Raw genomic sequence first — 18,367 nt, 5'->3', positions numbered from 1 at the left:
ACTTTTAGAGATTTAACTGTTTGGACTGAAAGGCACTAAACGACCCAGAAGGGACCAGGAGAGTCTGGGGCCACCCCCAGTCCATCCAGGGGCAGCGAGAGGAAATTCAAAGCTGTTTTCTGTGTCCTGGGGTGGGGGTGGGGGGCACGTGGTACCAGGAGAAAGTGAACGAATGAGTGAATGAACCAGCCCCTCCGCTGGGCCAGACTCACCTTTCAGAGGTAATTAAGAGATGAAGGGGGAAATAAAACCAGCACAAAACGATCCAGGGTGAACTTTCTGCAGGATGGCTCTGCAGGGGCCTGCCTGGGGTCTAGGGTAAGAGGCAGGTGTGCACACAGCAGGGCCAGCTCCCTCCCCTGAAGGCCCTGACACAACCCAGGACAAGTGTATCTGCTGGAAATGCCCCGGGGAGGCTGTCTTCCAAAAAGTGTCAGTGATAGAGGGAAGGGGGCTCTGGCAGCTGAAGGGCTGGAAAGTAAATGCAGTGACGACCCAAATCCACTCCCTGGCGGGAAGGAATCCACCAAACACTCCACGTGAAGAGAGGAAAGTCAGGTCCCAAACCTCCCTCCCCGTCACGTCATCACAGGTGCCTCGGCCACTTCGACAAAACCCCACACTCAGCAGAGCCTCACTTCCTCACAGCTCTGAGGCCAGGAGCCCAAGCTCAGCTTCCAGCGAGGGCTCTTCTGCTTACAGACGGCCACCTCCTCACTCTGTCCCATGAGGCCTCGGCCGCAGGGGACAGGGCAGGAGAGGGCCCTCTGGTGCCTCCTCTTATGCGGACAGTAACCCTCTGGGATCAGGGCCCCACCTCGTGACCACTTCCTACCCTAATGACCTCCTCTGAGGCCCCATCTCAACATATGCCTTTGTGGGGGACGCAGACATTCTGTCCATGGCAGGGCTCATCAGAGGAGGATAGCTCTTCAGCGAAAGCTGAAAACCGGCACAATTTAGCTCAATAGTTGCATACACTTCCCTCCTGGGTTACAGGATTGCTAAGTCTCAAGGAGCATTTCACCTCTGACCTGCTAAGGAGCACTGCATCCTGTGTGGGGTCCCGGACACATCTCATGACGTGAGGGCTTCTGGACCTCCGCACTGGGTGGGGGTGAAGCAGACCCGCCCAGCCCAGGTGAGCCAGGGGCCAGGATCGACCCCATCACAGAGGGTGCAAGTGGACAGAGGCCCAGATCCAGGCCAGGGTGCACAGTGAAGGGGGGCGGCAGCCTTTCAGCGTGGAAATCTCCAGATTTTCATGGGAAGCTGGAATCGTGCTCTTCCTGCCCTTCTTGCCTGCTGAGACTGTCCCCTCCCTCTGTTGATCCCCCCGACAGTCCTGCCTGCAGGCCACACGACAGGCCTGGGTGAACCGCAGGCCCCTGGTCATCTCCACGCTGGTCCCCACTCTGGGCGCTTGAACCCCAGACCCGGCAAGTCTCCCAGCTGGGCTGACACAGCAGTGCAGACCGCTGCTGGGACCTCACATCCTGGGCCACATGTCCTGGAAGGAACCCATCTTTGGCCCCCCTCAGTGTCCTTCATGCTCTCCACTCACCCACCCTCCCTCCCTTTTCTTTTATCGACCCCCAATTTCCCCTCTTTCGAACGATGAAATCTGCGAGAATGGAAAATCCCTCTCTTTGGCACAAGCAGACGGTCTGTGACTTAGAAGCGCCAGCCCTCAGTCTAGGCAAAAACCAAGTAAATTAATTAAATAAGCCCACTGCCTTTTAAAAATTCATGAAAGTCAGCACCAACACAAACATTACAAGCAAATTTTCAGGACATTATTGCCCTTGGAGGTTGGAACTTTCCAGTTCATGTCCTTCCTGAAGGTGACTTTTTATGGAAGCTTTAATGAAATTAGTTTATCCGTTTCTGAGTCAGGAAGCACAGATTAAGATCCAATTTTTATAGCTTGACATTTTCTAACTATGCAGAGGAAATGAATTCAAGAAAATATTTAGAATTTCCCCTAAAATGTACAGCTTGAGGGGGATTACAAACTTGGGAATCCTTGGGAGAAAGGTGTGATGGAGAAACCAAGTTCATGAGTTCACCCCACTGTGACCGGCAGGGCTGCCCACCTGCAGCTCGAGGGCTCAGCAGACCTGACAGGCATCCCCCTGCCTCAGGAGAGGGGGTGGGATCGGCCGTAATGTGGGAAAAGCACTCTGCTTCTGGTCAAGAAGAACCATGGGTTCAGGTGGACACCTGGACAGATGCCTGAACTCCTGGAAACAGCAAAACTGAAGCCTTTCCAAGACCACCAACCCTGGCGTGGCTGGGCACAGCTGGACCTGAGGAAGTGACCAGAGAGGAAGAGACAAGTCCCTACTAATGTCCCACATGCAGCTGGATGCTTCTGGGGGAGGACGGTGAACAGAAACCCCACCTGGGCAGCTCCAGAGCTGGCCTAAGCTGTCCAACAGGTCACTGTGCAAGCCCAGGGCATGGGGAACCCCAGGCACAGGGATGGAGACCCCAGCATGGAGATGGGAGACCCTGTATGGAGATGGAGACCCGGCGTGGAGATGGAGACCCAGGCACGGTGATGGGGACCCCAGAATAGGAATGGGGCCCCCAGTATGGGAAATAGAGACCCCAGTAGGGAGATGGGAAACCCAGTTTGGATATGGAGACCCCAGCATGGGGATGGAGACCCTTGCATGGGGAGACCTGGCATCAGGAGCCAGGGTCTGATAGTTTCCAAAGGCTGGGCTGTGAGTCCCCAGCACTTCCCGGGCTGTCCCAGAGACCTCCTGTCATCCCTTCACGGAACTCTCTCCGCTTCATGAGCACAGCCCTCAGTACCCCAACCTGGGCGCTGCAATCTCTACTTTTCCGATTTCAGAGGTGTTGGCTCCTGAAGAGATGGAATTCCCGCTGCTCCTTCAACGTTTTCCAAAGCCGGCTCCCTGGGCCCCACAGGCTGCTCCATGCCGACCACACGTTTTAGACTGTGTGTGTTTGCATGTCCTGCACTTATTTGGAAGCCAGCGATGCTTCAGCAGTCACCTGAGCAACCTGCACCAGCGACCTGGCAGCACCGGCAGGGCCTGGGTTCCAGGATGAAGACCCTGGACTCCACCCCAAGACCACAGCAGTGCTGAAATGACTGTCTCTGCTGTTTTACACATTTGAGTTTTTCCTACCTAAAAAATTGATGCATTTCAGTAAGACTTTGGAAACCTGGAAAGTAAAACAAAACTCCTGTAACCGCGTCTCAGAGATAAATGCTGCTAACGATTCTGTGTGTCAGTTCCAGTGGGGGCTCGGGCGGGGTCTGCGGATGTCCCCACTGCAGGGCTTCCTTTGGCAAGGTGCAGGGCCCTCCCCATTGTCCCCACAGCAGGGCCCCTGTAGGACAGAGACCCTCCCCCGGAGGGACACAAGGAGGGCCTGAGAGGCCTGAAGGCCTGACCCCAAGTCAGAAAGCTGGTCACAGTCCCTGGTCTCCTTGAAGCCCCCGAGGACACGGCGTCCAGCAGTGAGCCCACTGCTGACCTGGAATTACGTGCCCTGGACCCCACTCGGGAGGTGCCACTGGCCGGTAGTATTGATTTCTAATTTTAAAGTAGTATAATTCAAAGCCACTTTAGGGGCTGTCGCTTTCAACTTCCACTCGGAACAGACGAGCTGGGAAGAGCGGCTGCCCACCTCGCACAAAGCACCACACAGTCTGCGAACTTCCCCGTTTTCCCGAGCCCGTCGGAGAGCCAAGTCCCGGGGCAACGGTAACCCGAAATCCAGGGGAAATACAGGCGCTCTCGGGGAGGGACAGGACACCGTGGGAACGAGAAGGGCTCAGAAAAAATTCAGGCCCGGTCCTGAATGTGGGCCAGTGGGATATGCAGGACCCCTGGAGGCTGCAGAGGTTGGGAGACGGGGTCTGCAGGGGCCTTGCAGCTGCCCACAGGGAAAAGGGGGCCGGCAGGGGGAGGGCGCCAAGCCCCAGCACTGCGGGCCTGATGAGGTCCCAGTGCCACTGGGGGAGGAAGAGAAAACCCCTCTGCCCCGGGGAGGGGGCCCACACCACAGCTGGGGAGGCTGGGGTGCCGAGGAGGCCCCACCCCAGAAGCAGGAATGCAGCAGCAAGGGTCCCTTAGACGGCTCCTTGAGGGGGCTGCCTCTGTGTGGCCTGCAGATCACTCCCACCCCCTCGCCTCCTCCTGGAAGCCCACCAGCCTGCACAACCCTCCTGGTGACCCCCCGCATTCCTCCCCCCGTGGCACCCACCATTCTCTGTCGTCTTCCAAACCTACTTTTCCAGAAATGTTTCATGAGCTTGGGCCTCCAGCCATGGGGGGTCTGGGTGACGGACACCCAGTAAAAGAGCACGAGTTACTAGGGGGACGGACCTGGGCTGAGCACTGGGTGAACCCCAGGCCAGGCTGTCAAAGCTCAGCCCACGAACCTGTGGGGGGATGGACACAGGCAGGTGTCACAGGGAGCAGGGACCAAGCCCGGCTGTGCAGACACAGAGCCCTGTGAACTGGGCCCTCCCCGGGGGGCAGAACGGCTTTCCACGAGGGACAGCTTGACACACTTAGGTCTGCACTACCAACGAGGGCCCAGGCCCCAGCACAGAGCAGGACACAGCTGAGGGGCCCGGGGTCCCGCGGAGTCAGACCCCTGTGCAGAGCTCTCACACAGAGGGTGCTCTCAGAGGCCAGCAGCGGCAGGAGGGTCTAGGCTTCCTGCTCCATGAGAGGAAGTGAAGGCCAAGGGGGGCCCTTTGGAGGGGCTGGTTGGCGCTGGCCCAGCTGGAGAGCACAGCGGGTAGAGCTGCTGGCGGTCCCTGGAGGGTCAGGGTGGAAGGCAGGCTGAGTTCTTAGGAAAGCTGCCCTCCCTCTCCCGGGGCCGAGAAAGCCAGCAAGGCGCAGAGGCTGTCACACCTCAGACACGTCGGAGTCACATGGCCTCCCGGGCCCAGCAGCAGGGCCGGGCAGCGGCACGGGCCCGGGTGCCCGTGGTTGCAGGGCTGCAGCCTCACCAGCTGGCCACGCTCACCACACCCCAAGGTGGGTTTTGGCCGCGGGAGGCTGTCCCAACACCTTGAGACAGAGCATGAACTCAGCAGTCTGCTGCAGTCCCTACCACCGGCTACTGTCCACGCCTGCCCACCTTCAACACTTATCCTACCTGCTCCCAAAGACATATAACAAATTCATGATTGTGTAAGAAGTTCAGACGTAACTGAGGGGTGATGGCAGCAGTCCCAGGTCTGAAGCAGAGTGGTGACAACCACGTTTCTTCCTCAGGAGCTCAGCCAGGCCACATGCAGAGTAAGGCTTGGCCTGGGGCACCGGATGTGGGCAAGTACCCAGAGCTACTGCAAGGGTCCAACACACCAGGCACCCCCGTGCAGAGAGGCGCCCGGTGCCTGGCCGGAGCTCCCAGCATCCCCAGGGCCCTGGGGCAGGTGAGGCCAAGCAGGGCGAGGTCTGGCCCCAGCCCCTTCCCCCAGGGCCACTCGTGTCGGTCTGCATTCAGCGCTCCGCCTCTAAATGGTTCCCCAGGCTGAGAGGCGCCAACTGGTCGATCCCAGCAAAGCCGGGTGGGACCCAGGTGAGGTCCAGGTGGGCACAGGTGAGAGTCCTACCTTGGAAGAAGCTCTTCACCCGGAGGTAACTGACGCTGAGGCGCAGGACCGAAAGCTTGTCCAGCTTAGAGATGATGTCAGGGGGCAGTGGCAGCAGGCCGGCTAGGCGGTCCAGCTCGGCGTTGAGGCGATCCCGGTGTCTCTTGGAAGGGTTCGACTTCTCGGCGCCCACGGCGGGCCTCCTGTGGGGAAAGATCACTATCAGACTGGGAGGCCCAGGCTGAAAGCCGTCCCAGGCGGTGCCATCAGACGGAAACGCTCCCATCCCCGAAGATGCGCGAACTAAACCGTGGGCCACGCCAACCGTGCCACTGGCCCACAGTAGTGGGAGGAAGCACAGAGAGACACGGAGCGGGCAGCAGGAGAGCTGTGTGACCCCAGCACGCTTCCTGGCCTCTCTGTGCTAACTCCCCCGACGCGGCAGAAGGACACCGGCTCTGGCCGCACCGCTCACGTCTCTCGGTGTTCCTCTAGGGCCCTCAGTCCAGGTGTAAGCGGCCCCTCCGGGCCTCAGTTTCCCACTACACAGCAGGGCTGAAAGGTTCTGAGGCGAAGATGATGGAGGCGGCCCAGGCACCGCAGCGCTGTCCCGCCCGCCCCTCCGAGGCCCCGAAGTGTGGTGGCCGGGGCCCCGCCACAGGCCTGCCCGCCCCCCACAGAGGCAGCGGCCCCTGCCCAGGCTTCCCCGCCCACCGCGACCCCGCTCCTGGGCCCTCTCAACCCCGGGACGACGGTGCCCTCCCCCGCCCCGCCCCCACCTTCCTAGAAAGCAAAGCCAGGACGGCTGGGGAGGGGCCGCTGCCCCGGGCCTGCCCCTCCCTGCTGCTCTTAGGGGCTCGGGACTCTTTTGTCCGGAAGTTCCTATTCCTCTACCGTGTGTTCACTCCTACGAACGTGGAAAGCTGCCTTACGCCATCCTTTCTGTCAGAAGCCCGGGGCTCACCCCCAACCCATGCTGTCGGCGCCGAGGCCACACAAAACCTCACAAGAGCTGCAGCTCCAACCCCAGAAGCGGCTTTTTTCTTTTAATGGAGATGCAAGTCACATGACATAAAGCTGTTTTAAAGTTTTGGCATTTACTACGTTCACAGTGCTGTCAACCTCTATCACGCTCCAAAACATTTCTTCACCCCCAAGTCACCCCCCGCCCGCGCCGCTAAGCAGTTTCTCTCATCTTCCCCGCCTCTCAGCCCTCGGCGGCCACAATCGCTTTCTGTCTCCCCAGGTCTGCCCGTTCTAGACACTGTGTGTAAATGGAATCAGACTTTGCGCGCCTGGCCTCCTTCACTGGCCGTCGGGCGTCAAGGTTCGCCCACGGCACAGCCCGGGTGGAGCTCCACTCCTTTTCACGCTGTGTTCCACGGCCTGGATGGATGCTTACCTGTTCACCAGTCCACGGGCGCTTGCCTCGCTCCCACTTTACGGGTATTGTAAACCCTGCAGCCATAAACTTCGAGTCCACGTTTCTGCTTGAACACATGCCTTCGCTTCTCTTGGGTATACGCCTAAGAGCGGAGCAACCAGCTTAACCTGGTGGTTCTAGGTTTAACCTTGAGAGGAGCTGCCAGACTGTCCTCCACAGAGGCTGTGCCCCGTCACGCCCCCCAGCCACACTCCACAGCCTCGCCAGCACTTGTTATTTTCCTTTTTTAAAATAAGAGCCATTCTCGTAGGTGTAAAGCAGTATCTCATTGTGGTTTGATTGGCATTTCCTTAATGACCAGTAAAGTCAAGCGTCTTTTCACGTGTTTGTCGGCTATCTCTTTATCTTCTTTGGAGAAATGTCTACTCAAGTCCTTTGCCCATTTTCGAATTGGGGTGTTTGCTTTTCTGTTCTTGAGTTGTAGGAAATCTTTATATATTCAGGATCCTAGATCCTTAGCAGACATACAATTTGCAATTATTTTCTCCCATTCTCTGGTTATCTTGCCACTTTCTGCTGTTTCTTTTTTATTTTTTTCCCCTCAGTGAGGCACCTACACCAACATTACTCATGCCACTAGCCAAAATTTAAAGGGTCAGGAGGCCTGGGGACACTGAACAGACCCCGTGTGGAACGGCCCACCCAGGAGTGAAAGACAATCGAAGCCGCCCCAGAAAACAAGGTAGCACTGAGGGCAGGTGTGGGGGCCACAGAAGGGGAGAGGGTGGCCCGGCTCAAATCTCACCTCCGGGTAGACCTGTGGGGAGCAGTCGCCCCTCCCAGCCCACGTGTGCCTGGGATGGGACGAGCCGTGACTGTCCCCAGCCCGCACCCCCGAGGGGCAACTAGGGGGACACTCGCAACTGAAGAAACAGGTGCTGGAAAAGCTCTAGTCCTTCCAGCTTTCTCAGACCACCTGGCTGCCCCTCCACGCAGCCCCCCTCCAGCTCCAGGCACCAGAGCAGAACCTCCCCGCCCCCGCCAGGTGGGTGAGAGGGGCCACGTGGAGGGAAATGCTCCCCTGAGCTGGCCTCTGGCTCAAGCCCAGGGCCACAGGGAGGAAGCTCCAACTCCCCAGGGTGGAGACGCGGCAGGAGTGAGGGGACAAGGACCGGCAGCACGGGAGGCGTCTGGCCACTCGCTGGCAGGAGGGTTACAACGGGAGCCAAAACATAGAACACCTGGGACCAGCCCAACAGAAGACATTCCAGACGCCTAAACGGAGACTATAAAATAGTGCTGAGGAAACTTAAAGAGACATAAACAAACAGAAAGACACACCATGCACAGGACTGTAAGACTCAGTACTGTTAAGACTGTGTCACTCCCCCAAACTGATCCGTGGACTCAATGGAGCCTCAACTGAAATTCCAGCAGGACCTTTTACAGAAATGACAGGAGTCTAGACTTCACATGGACACGCAGAGGACAGAGAATAGCCAATTAGAGGGCAAAGTTGGAGGACTTGCCTGACTGACTATAAGCCTCTCTGAAGCTGCAATGTTCCCAATGGTTTGGTATTAGAGAAACGATGGAAACATAGATCAACAGAATAGAGGGCTGAGAAACAGACTCGCATATGTTTGGTCAATTCATTTGACACAGATACTGAGGCAATTCAATAGGGAAAGAAAGTCTTTTCAATAAATGTGCTAATCAACTGGACATCCATGAAAACAAGTAAACATCAGCCCTTACCTCACACAATACCTGAAATTAGCTCAAAATAGATCACAGACCTAAGTCTAAAACGTACCATGAAAGTTTACAAGAAAATACGCGAGAAAATCTTTGAGACCTCAGAGTAGTCCTGGGACTCTTAGGACACACACCAAAAAAAAAAAACAACTTGTGAAAGAAAAAAATGATAAATTGATCTTTTTCAAAAATTTTTAATTGTCTTTGAAAATCACCATTAAGAAAATGAAAAGGGGAGGCATAGATTGGTTAAAAATATTCACAAAAAGAGCCTGTATCCAGAATATGTAAAGAAGTTTTACAATTCAACGAGAAGACAAACAGCCCAATAAGAAGATAGGCAAATTATTTAGAAAACTCTTCACCAAAGAAGCTGTATGGACGGCAAATAAGCACATGAAAGGATATCAACACCATTAGCCACTAGGGAAACACAAATTAAAACCATGGTGAGCTACCACCACAACCCATCAGAGTGGCTGAAACCAAGACTGACACCCCAGGCACCGCTGAGAAAGTAGAGGAATCACACGCTCAGCGGCCAGGAATGTAAACGGTGCAGCTGCTTTGGAAAATGGTCTGGTGGTTTCTTAAAAAGTCAAACCCTCCTCTGCTGTATATGTGACCCACAATCCCACTCCTAGGTGTTTACCCAAGAGAAATGAAAACGTTACATCCAAAGACCCGTACGTAAACATTCACAGCAGCTTTATTCATGATACCCCAACCTGGGAACCACCCAAATGTCCACCTGAGATGAACAAACACACGTGGTTCCTCTACACGACGGGCACCACTCAGCGTAGGAAGGACACACCCGGCACACAAACCACAGAGGAACCGACATCATCTTGACAAGGGAGAGAAGCCCCACAAGGTGTAGGACCCCATTTATAGAAAATTCCAGGAAATGCAGACCAGCCTACCGGACAAGGGTGCAGGCAAGGTCGCCTGGGACGAGGCTACCGCAGGAGTGACCAGGGCACAAGGAACCTTCGGACGTGACGGGAGTGTCTGTGACCTTGGCTTCGGCAATGTTTCTCGGGTGATTACACATCTCAGAACCAATCAGACTGTGCACTGTAAGGACGCGCAGCTCTGCGTGCTCAGTCACAGCCCAATCAAGACCAAACATGCAAACGAGGGGGGAGCCCCGCTGCTCACACACCTCCGAGCTCAAGGTGCCGATCCGCGGTGCAGGGACCCGCCGCTGCGGTCACGCCCCAGCCCTGCTTCCCTCCAGCGCAGGTCCAGCCCTGAGGGCCTGGCAGGGGGCAGGTTCTACCCTGGGGTTCTAGCAGGTGCCACCTCCCGGTTCAGGCATCACAGGCTCACGGCTTTCACGGGCTATCCACGGAGGATGGGGCCAGACCACGGTCCACAGCCCTCGGCGAGGCGAGGGGGCAGTACTGCAGCTGGCCCGTGGGGCTCACACCCCAGGAGGGGCCGTGGGCCCGGGCACCTGCACATGTGCACACCGCCGGCAGCTCCTCTGGCCTTTGCGATACACAGCTGCTGGCACTCGGACAAGCCAGCATGGCCACGTCCCCCCGAGGGTCCGCAGGCACAGCCAGGGGAGTGCGTTCAAGTTACTCCACTGTCTTTCGCTGCCCCTCAAATCACAAGTCTAAGTGCCCAGTGCCATTGCAAATCGGTAAGGAAAACACTGATTATCGAATAGAAGTATTAGGAACAACCAGTGGCCACAGGGGAAAAGAGAGAGATTCAGACCCCACACCTTACACCAGGAAAAATTCCAAGTGCTCAAAATTTAAATATATATATTAAGGAATCCAAGAAATTTAGAAGAAATCCTGGGAAAATTCTCATAAACTTGAAGCAGGGGAGATCTTTCCAGTTGTGACACAAAGTAAAAGATGAATAAATTCAACTCCATAAAAATTAAATGCTTTCTGCGCTGCAAAGAACAGCACAAGTAAATAAAAGCTGGGGAAAGGTATGTGAAATGCATTTAAGAATGAGTCTCCCCAGTGCACAGCAAGCCCTTACAAATCAGGAAGCAAAAACATAAACAGGGCTTCCCTCGTGGCGCAGTGGTTGAGAGTCCGCCTGCCGATGCAGGGGACACGGATTCGTGCCCCGGCCCGGGAAGATCCCACATGCCGCGGAGTGGCTGGGCCCGTGAGCCATGGCCGCTGGGCCTGCGCGTCTGGAGCCTGTGCTCCGCAACGGGAGAGGCCACAACAGTGAGAGGCCCGCGTACCGCAAAAAAAAAAAAAAAAAAAAAAACCATAAACAATACAATAGAAAAATTATCAAAAGTTGTCAACACAGACAGTTCACAGAAAAAGAAATACAGTGGCTGCTACACCTCACGTATGAGAAGGACACGCAAATTCACCAAAGTCTGAGGCACACCGTGTGCCCGGCAGGGCACGCCTCCAGTGCTGGCCAGTTTGGCGACACCTATGAAATCACAAATGCCACACTCTTGGCCTGGGCAATCCCACCTGCAAGAATGCATATGCCTGTTGGGTCTGGCCTTGATTTACCTGCTGCTGTCCACAGATCCTGGCAGAAGGCGTGAGCCTCCACGGTCAAGGACAGGAAACTCACTGCTCACAGCATGGCAGGCAGCGCGAGCCTCTGTATGCATCACTGAGCCCAAGTCTGTGAGGGTGACACAGAAGGGGCCAGGCAGGGGCTGCGGGCGCAGGGTTTGTCAAAGCCGAGCAATCCACCACTTTCACAGTAAACAGTTAACAAGCCCGCTCGGGCCCGCGAGGGAACGGCCAGCACACAGCCACGGCGGTGGCTCTCCGACGACGAGCACGAGTCCAACGCCAGGCACGAAGGCTCTCAGCACAGCGGCGCCTGTAAGCCAGTCGGAACGGACGCTGGCGGAGGGCTGGTGACGACACATCACGGCACGCCCCGCACAGCTGAACAAGGAATCCATGAGGAGCAATGTCGAAGGTGCACGGCCGTGGCCCCTTGTGCACAGAGGCAGGGAGCTCCTGTGCTGCACACCGTGCTTGCTGATTTGTGCGTTACTGCTCCCAGACCCCCAGATCCCGGTGTACACAGCCCCCCAGATCCCGGTGTACACAGCCCCCCAGATCCCGGTGTGCACAGCCCCCCAGATCCCGGTGTACACAGCCCCCCAGATCCCGGTGTGCACAGCCCCCCAGATCCCGGTGTGCACAGCCCCCCAGATCCCAGTGTACACAGCTGCCTCTCCAGGTACTTCTTTCCTTATTTAAGGTGACAAATGTTCTCACCAGAACAAATGAGCTCAGGACATAGGCCCCCCGCATCACCTCCTTCTAGTGCATAGCTCTGCCCCCCACACCTGCCCCCTCTCACCTGCAGACCAGGCTGAACACTTCCCCCAGCACCCTGGCTCCATCCCAAGGCCCACAGTGGCCACACAAGTGACTCAGGTGACAACCAGTTTCCAAAGTCCAGCCTCACCAGCCTTTGACACCCATCCTTGGGACTGGAGGTGCCCGCATTCCTGTCGACCTCTCATGGGGTCCTGCAGCCCCTGGGGGCCCGGAGGGTGGCCTGGGTCCCAGAAACCCAGATCCCCACATAGACACTACTGCAGGTGCACACGCACACACACCCACACCCCGACAGGGCTGTGTTACCCACATAAAGCTACATCACACATTCACACATCTGTATTACACACACACAGAGGCTCACACACACACACACACACACACACACACACACACACACACACACACAGCCCCAGCCACAGTGGACACACCGCAGGACCTGTCCCAGGACGGACGCAGCCCTGGGCTCTAGAAGCCACTCTCTGCAGACCAGTTCCATGACTGCAGGCCACCCGCTTCATGGCCCCGAGCCCCACTGGCCAGCCACGGGCAGGTGGGGGATGTGAGCGCGGTGCTGTGTCCCGGGGCCGTGCCTGGGGTTCCCTGCCCCCACCCCACTCCGCCTCCCGGACGCCCCAGGCCGAGCCCCAGCCTCCTTTCGCTTGGGGTGAAGCCCAGAGGCACTGTGGTGCACGCAGCCAAGGACGAGGACGGGTCTTACCAGGGCGGGGGAGGGGCGCCCTGGGCCAGACCTCAGCGTCCAATCGGGGCTGGGAAGGCGGCCCAGGGTCCCGCCTGCGCTCCCGAGCACCAAGAGTGTCCCCTGCCCGGCCCCCGCTGGTCCTGCGGGTCCCCGCACCCTCAGTAAGGCTTGACCGAAACCTCGCCTCACTCACTTTGTTTCTAAAATGCACTTTTTTCAATGAACACACAAAAGCCTCCCCTCCATCGGTAGCAGTCAGCAAAACCAGAAGACAGATACTTTACTGTTTCTGAACGGGCTTCCTTCTTTTCCTCCCGGCATACAGGCACTCCCCCGGCGGAATCATCGTCTTGGGCCCTAAGGAAAAAGGGGCATCAAGTTGGTCACACTGAAGAGACCCCAGTGCCCCCATAGCCCCCAAACCACCGAGGCGGCGAGAGCAGCAGCGGAGGCCCGGCGCGCTGTCCTCCCCCAGCGCTGGCTGAGCGAGATGCCCGAGGGCATGTCCGGCACGGGGGTGGGGTGCGGGGGTGAACCGTCCCCTCCTCAGCCCAAGGTTGAAGCCGGCTCATGACGTCTCCCCTTCGATGGGCCGCCTTGCGGCCGCCAGCCTAGCCAGAGGACGCAGTCCTGTCACCACACTCGTGAGACAGCCCTGTGCCGGGAAAGCTTCCGGCAGGTAAACACCCTGAGGCGTCAGAAAACAGGAGCACTCCGCAGTGGGCACCGAGGACCGTGTGCTGGGTCAGGGCGCGGGCAGGCAGGCTATCCCAGTGCCGCCTGCGGCCACGCTGCCCCTCCCACTCCTCCCCTACGGCCTGTATTTCTAGGCACACAGGCTTCCGCTCTTCTACTAAAATCTCTCTCCACTCCACAGTGCTGGGCTTCCACTTTGGCCACTAACTCACGGCCGCACTGAGCCCAGCTGGCCATGCCTGCTGGCCTCCACCAGCAGTGTGGACACTGCAGTCGGTGTCTGTGCCCTGAGGCTGGTCAGCTCGCCCATCACCTCAGGGAGTGCATCAGAATCTTGATTTTCCCGTGCAGTGAGGATGTCTGAGCCGTCACAAACATCCTGCAGACCGGTGACCCCTCCACACCAGGCTCTGGGCCAGCTGACCCAGAGAGGAGGTTAGGAGCCCTCCCCTGGCCTCAAGTGTGTACTACCTGGAAGAGGAAGCAGAGTCAAACACACGACTTCCACCCTGTCCAGAAAGTGCAGCGAAAATACTGGAAACATGTCCTGGATCCACTTTAAGTCTAAGAAACACACTTTGACTACTGACATAAGTAGGTAAAGGAAATGGATCATAAAAGATACACTAATCAAAAGTACAGCTGGAGTAGCAGTGTGAGTACCAGACAGAGCAGACTTCAGACAAAGGAATATTACCAGGGGCAAAGCGGGATGTTATAAAAGAATAAAGGCGCCAGTTTCCCAAGAAGACGTAGCAATGCTAAATGAGAATGCATCACCACAGCTTTGAAATACAGGAAGCAAAAGCTGAAAAGATAATTCATTAGTAACTTCAACATTCCTCTCTGAGTAATCAATAGAGCAAACAAACAGAAAATCACAAAGGAAAGAGAATATCCAAACAACAGATGTAGACTAATTGAAATATAGAGACTACTCCAGCCAACAGCAGCAGAATACACGTTCTTCGTACATGGAACATTCATCAAGATAGACCATATTCTTGAACTTAGAACAATCCTCAACAAACTTAAAAGAATAAAAATACAAAGTATGTTCTCTAACAATAATGGAATTAAACTAGAAAGATATATGGAAAATTCCCAACTATCTGGTAAGCAACCCATTTCTAAATAACCATGGGTCAAAGAGAAAGTCTCAAAGAAATTTAGACATATTTTGAACTGAATGAAAATGAACATACAGCATATCAAACTCTGTGGGATACAGACGAGCAGTACTTTGACAGACACTGATAACATTAAATGTTTATATTAGAAAAAAATTAAACGTTTCAAATAAGTAATCCAAGCTTCCACTTTAAGTAATCAGAAGAAGAGAAAACAAGGCCAAATCAAGCAGAAAGGTGGAAATAATAAAGAGGAAAAATCGATGAAACTTAAAATGGAAATACAGAAAAATCAACGAAACCAAGAGTTGGTTCTTTGAAAAGATCAACAAAATTGATAAACTTCTTGCCAGACTGATCAAGAAATAGAGAAGATATGAATTACTAGTATCATGAATAAAAGAAGGGACATCACTACAGACCCCACAGACATTAGAAGGAAAATAAGAGAACACCGCCATGAACTTAGCTGTGTGCCCACCAAATTCATATGTTCAAGCCCTAATCCCCCATTTGACTGTATTGCAGATGGATCTTTAAGGAGGTGATTAAGGTGAAATGAGGTCATATAGGTGGAACCCTGATCTGATAGAAGTGTTGCCCTTATAAGAAGCAGAAGAGAGAGGAGAGCTCTGTCTTCACCGTGTGCAAGCCAAGAAGAGCACACTCTCATCAGAAACCAATCAGCGGGCACCTTGATCTTGGGCTTCCCAGCCTCCAGAACTGTGAGAAATAGATTTTCATTGTTTTTAGGTGTTGGTTAAGCCACCCAGTCTGTGGTATTTTGTTACGGCAGCCCAGGCAGACTAAAATAATATCTCCACAAATTTAGATGAAACAATTAAACAATTTAGTTGAAATGGACCAATTTCTTGAGTGACATACACTACCAAGCTCACTCAAGAAAAAACAGATAAACCTGTTTAGCCCTGTATTTATTCCAACAACAACAAACAAAAGCAAAGGCCCAGATGGATTCACTGGTAAATTCTACCGATTTAAGGAAGAAATAATACCAATTGTTTGCAGAAAACCAAAAATTAAATTAAAAATTGCCAACTCACTTACAAGTTCAGCGTTACCCTGATACCAAAACCAAAGACATTTTGAGAAAACGACGGTCAAAAATCCCTCATGAACATAGGCACAAAAATCTTCAATTAGATGTTAGCAAACGGGATCCAACAATATATAAAGAGCACAACACATCACAAATGGGGTTTGCTCAAGGAATTCAAGCCTGATTCGCCATCCAGAAATTGACCAGTATAATTCACTTTATTAATAGATAAAAGAAAAAGATATACGGTCACCTCAACATACATAAAGTGCATTTGACAAAATCCAAATCCATGCATAATAATAAAAAAAACCTCTCATCAAACTAGGAATAGAAAGGAACTTAATTAACCTGATAAAGGACATCTACCAAAAAAACCTACAGCTGACATCGCACCTAACAGTGAAAGACTGTATACATCCCCAGAGATCACGAATAAGACAAAGATGTCCTCTATCACCATTCCCCTAATGTTCACAGACAACAGGATGGTACATACAGAAAATTCCAAAATTTGGCTAAGACAAATCTTTTATAACTTATAATAATTGAGTCCAGCAAGGTCACAGGGAAAACGGACAATATAAAAAAGTCAATTGTGTTTCTATACACTAGCCATGAACAACTGGAATACACATTTTTTAAGAACCATACCGTTTACCACAGCACCAAAATAAAAATTAAATATTTAGGTATTTCAATAGGTTGAATATGTGTAACTGGGGCCCTAAAGAACAGGAGAGTAATAGAGGTGACAGAAAACATTTAAGTAATAATAGCAGAAATTTGTCCAAACAATGAAAACTATAAACCTACAGATTCAAGACGTCAATGAACCCCAAGCACAAGAAACAGGAAGAAAACTACACCAGGCACATCATAATCAAATGACTCATAACCAGAGATAAATAGAATAATCTTAAACACCACCAGAGAAAATAGCATTGGGTACAAAGAAACAGAGATAAGTATGGCAGCAGATGTCTCCTGAGGAACGTGTACCCGAGGGGACAGCGGAGCAGCATCTTTAAAGCACTGAAAGAAAACCTGAAACGAGAATTCTAAACCCTGTGAAAATATCTTTCAAAAATTAAGGCTAAATGAAGACTTTTTCAGACATAAAAAGCTGAAAGAATTCATTGCCAGCTGACCCACACTATAAGAAATGTGAAAGAGTGTCTTCAGGCCAAAGGAAAATGATACCAGATGGTAACGGGGATCCACAAAATGGAACAGAAAGCACAGGAAGTGGTAACTGCATGGGTAAGAATGCAAGGCTCCTTCCTACTATCTAACTATCTCTAAAAAATAATTGACTGTTTCAACAACAATGACAACAATGTGTTGTGGGGTTTATAACCTATGCAGATGTCAAGGTTTGGCAACCACAGCACGAAGGCCAGGAATGGGAGGTGGTGGCACGCCACTGGGAAGCGGCGTATTGGTTCCCGTCGGGCTTGCTCTGCACGGATGGGCTGGACCCTTCGAGCTTTTCTCCTCTGTAGCAAGCGCAGAGTGAGGGGCTTCTGGGTCCCGTGCGTCCCCCGTGTCTTCTTGTTCCTGCCCACCTCTTACGGAGGCTGGGAAGCCCAGCGAAACATCTCCGCCAGCCCAGAGCCTGAACCCCTACATACAGGCAAGCCCTCTCGGCACCCCCGCAGCCCTGAGTACCCTTCCGAGCTCTCCTGCTGTTGTTAATACTTCTTTATATGAATTAAAGTCTCTCAATTCAAACAAAAAATTAAGTAAAAAACATAAAAAGCTGATTTTTAAAGTTCACACGTTTTAGAGATACATGCTAACACCTGTGAAAGGATGACACATCAGCGATTTGTTTCTGTGTGATGTGCAGAGCAGGGTGGGGTTTACATGACACTGAATCAGCCAATATTGACAGCTGACCATCTATGATACTCGATGAATAAATTGGACTCATTATAAAATTCTCTCCACTTTTGTAAAAGATTTGAAAATTTTCATAATAAAAAGGTTTTTAAAAAGCATTGAGGGCTTCCCTGGTGGCGCAGTAGTTAAGAATCCCCCTGCCAAGGCAGGGGACACAGGTTAGAGCCCTGGTCTGGGAAGATCCCACGTGCTGCAGAGCAACTAAGCCCGTGCGCCACAGCCACTGAGCCTGTGCTCTAGGGCCCATGAGGCACAGCTACTGAGCCCACGTGCCACAACTACTGAAGCCCATGCACCTAGAGCCCATGCTCTGCAATGAGAGAAGCCACCCCAATGAGAAGGCCACGCACCGCAATGAAGAGTAGTCCCCGCCCACTGCAACTAGAGAAAGCCCACATGCAGCAATGAAGACCCAACGCAGCCAAAACTAAATAAATAAAATTTTTAAAAAAGCATTGAAAAAAGAGAAATGTGGCACAAGAATAAACATAATGTGGTCAACTGATTTTCAACAAAGCCATTCAATGGGGAAAGAACAGTCTCTTCACCAAAAGGTGCTGGCACAAATGGACATCCAATACCAAAGAGTGAAGCTGGACCCCTACCTCACACCCTTTACAAAAATTAACCAAAGTTAGTTAAAGACCTAAGTGTAGGAGCTACAAGAAAACATAGGGCTCTATTTTCATGACCTTACATTTGCCAATGGATTCTTAGATACGTCACCAAAAGCACAGGAAGAAAAGAAAAACGAGATAAATTGAACCCCATCAAAATTGAAAACTTGGGCTTCAAAGGACACTATCAAGAAAGTGAAGAGACAACTCACA

General features: G+C 53.1%; 1 protein-coding gene across 4 annotated transcripts in view; it reads right to left on the bottom strand.

The window, feature by feature from the left end:
* AHRR (aryl hydrocarbon receptor repressor) overlaps window positions 1–18,367 on the bottom strand; it is a 71,227-nt gene that overhangs the window by 49,206 nt on the left and 3,654 nt on the right. For 2 of the 4 annotated variants that reach the window (XM_027125406.1, XM_027125407.1), the window contains exons 2-3: window positions 13,031–13,103; window positions 5,615–5,796 (exon numbers count right to left, since the gene is read on the bottom strand). In XM_027125406.1, the coding sequence (XP_026981207.1) occupies window positions 5,615–5,796; window positions 13,031–13,092 (244 nt within the window). In that variant the 5' untranslated portion in view covers window positions 13,093–13,103. Of the gene's footprint in view, window positions 1–5,614; window positions 5,797–13,025; window positions 13,104–18,367 lie in introns of those variants that run through there. The other 2 variants (XM_027125405.1, XM_027125408.1) reach the window with 2 other exon arrangements.

Source organism: Aethalodelphis obliquidens, unplaced genomic scaffold (assembly GCF_003676395.1).
Source record: "Aethalodelphis obliquidens isolate GAN/ISIS:26980383/991018 unplaced genomic scaffold, ASM367639v1 scaffold29, whole genome shotgun sequence".
Lineage (NCBI taxonomy): Eukaryota > Metazoa > Chordata > Mammalia > Artiodactyla > Delphinidae > Aethalodelphis > Aethalodelphis obliquidens.
The sequence above is the reverse complement of the archived record's forward strand: the minus strand, read 5'-3'. Positions and strand labels throughout refer to the sequence as shown.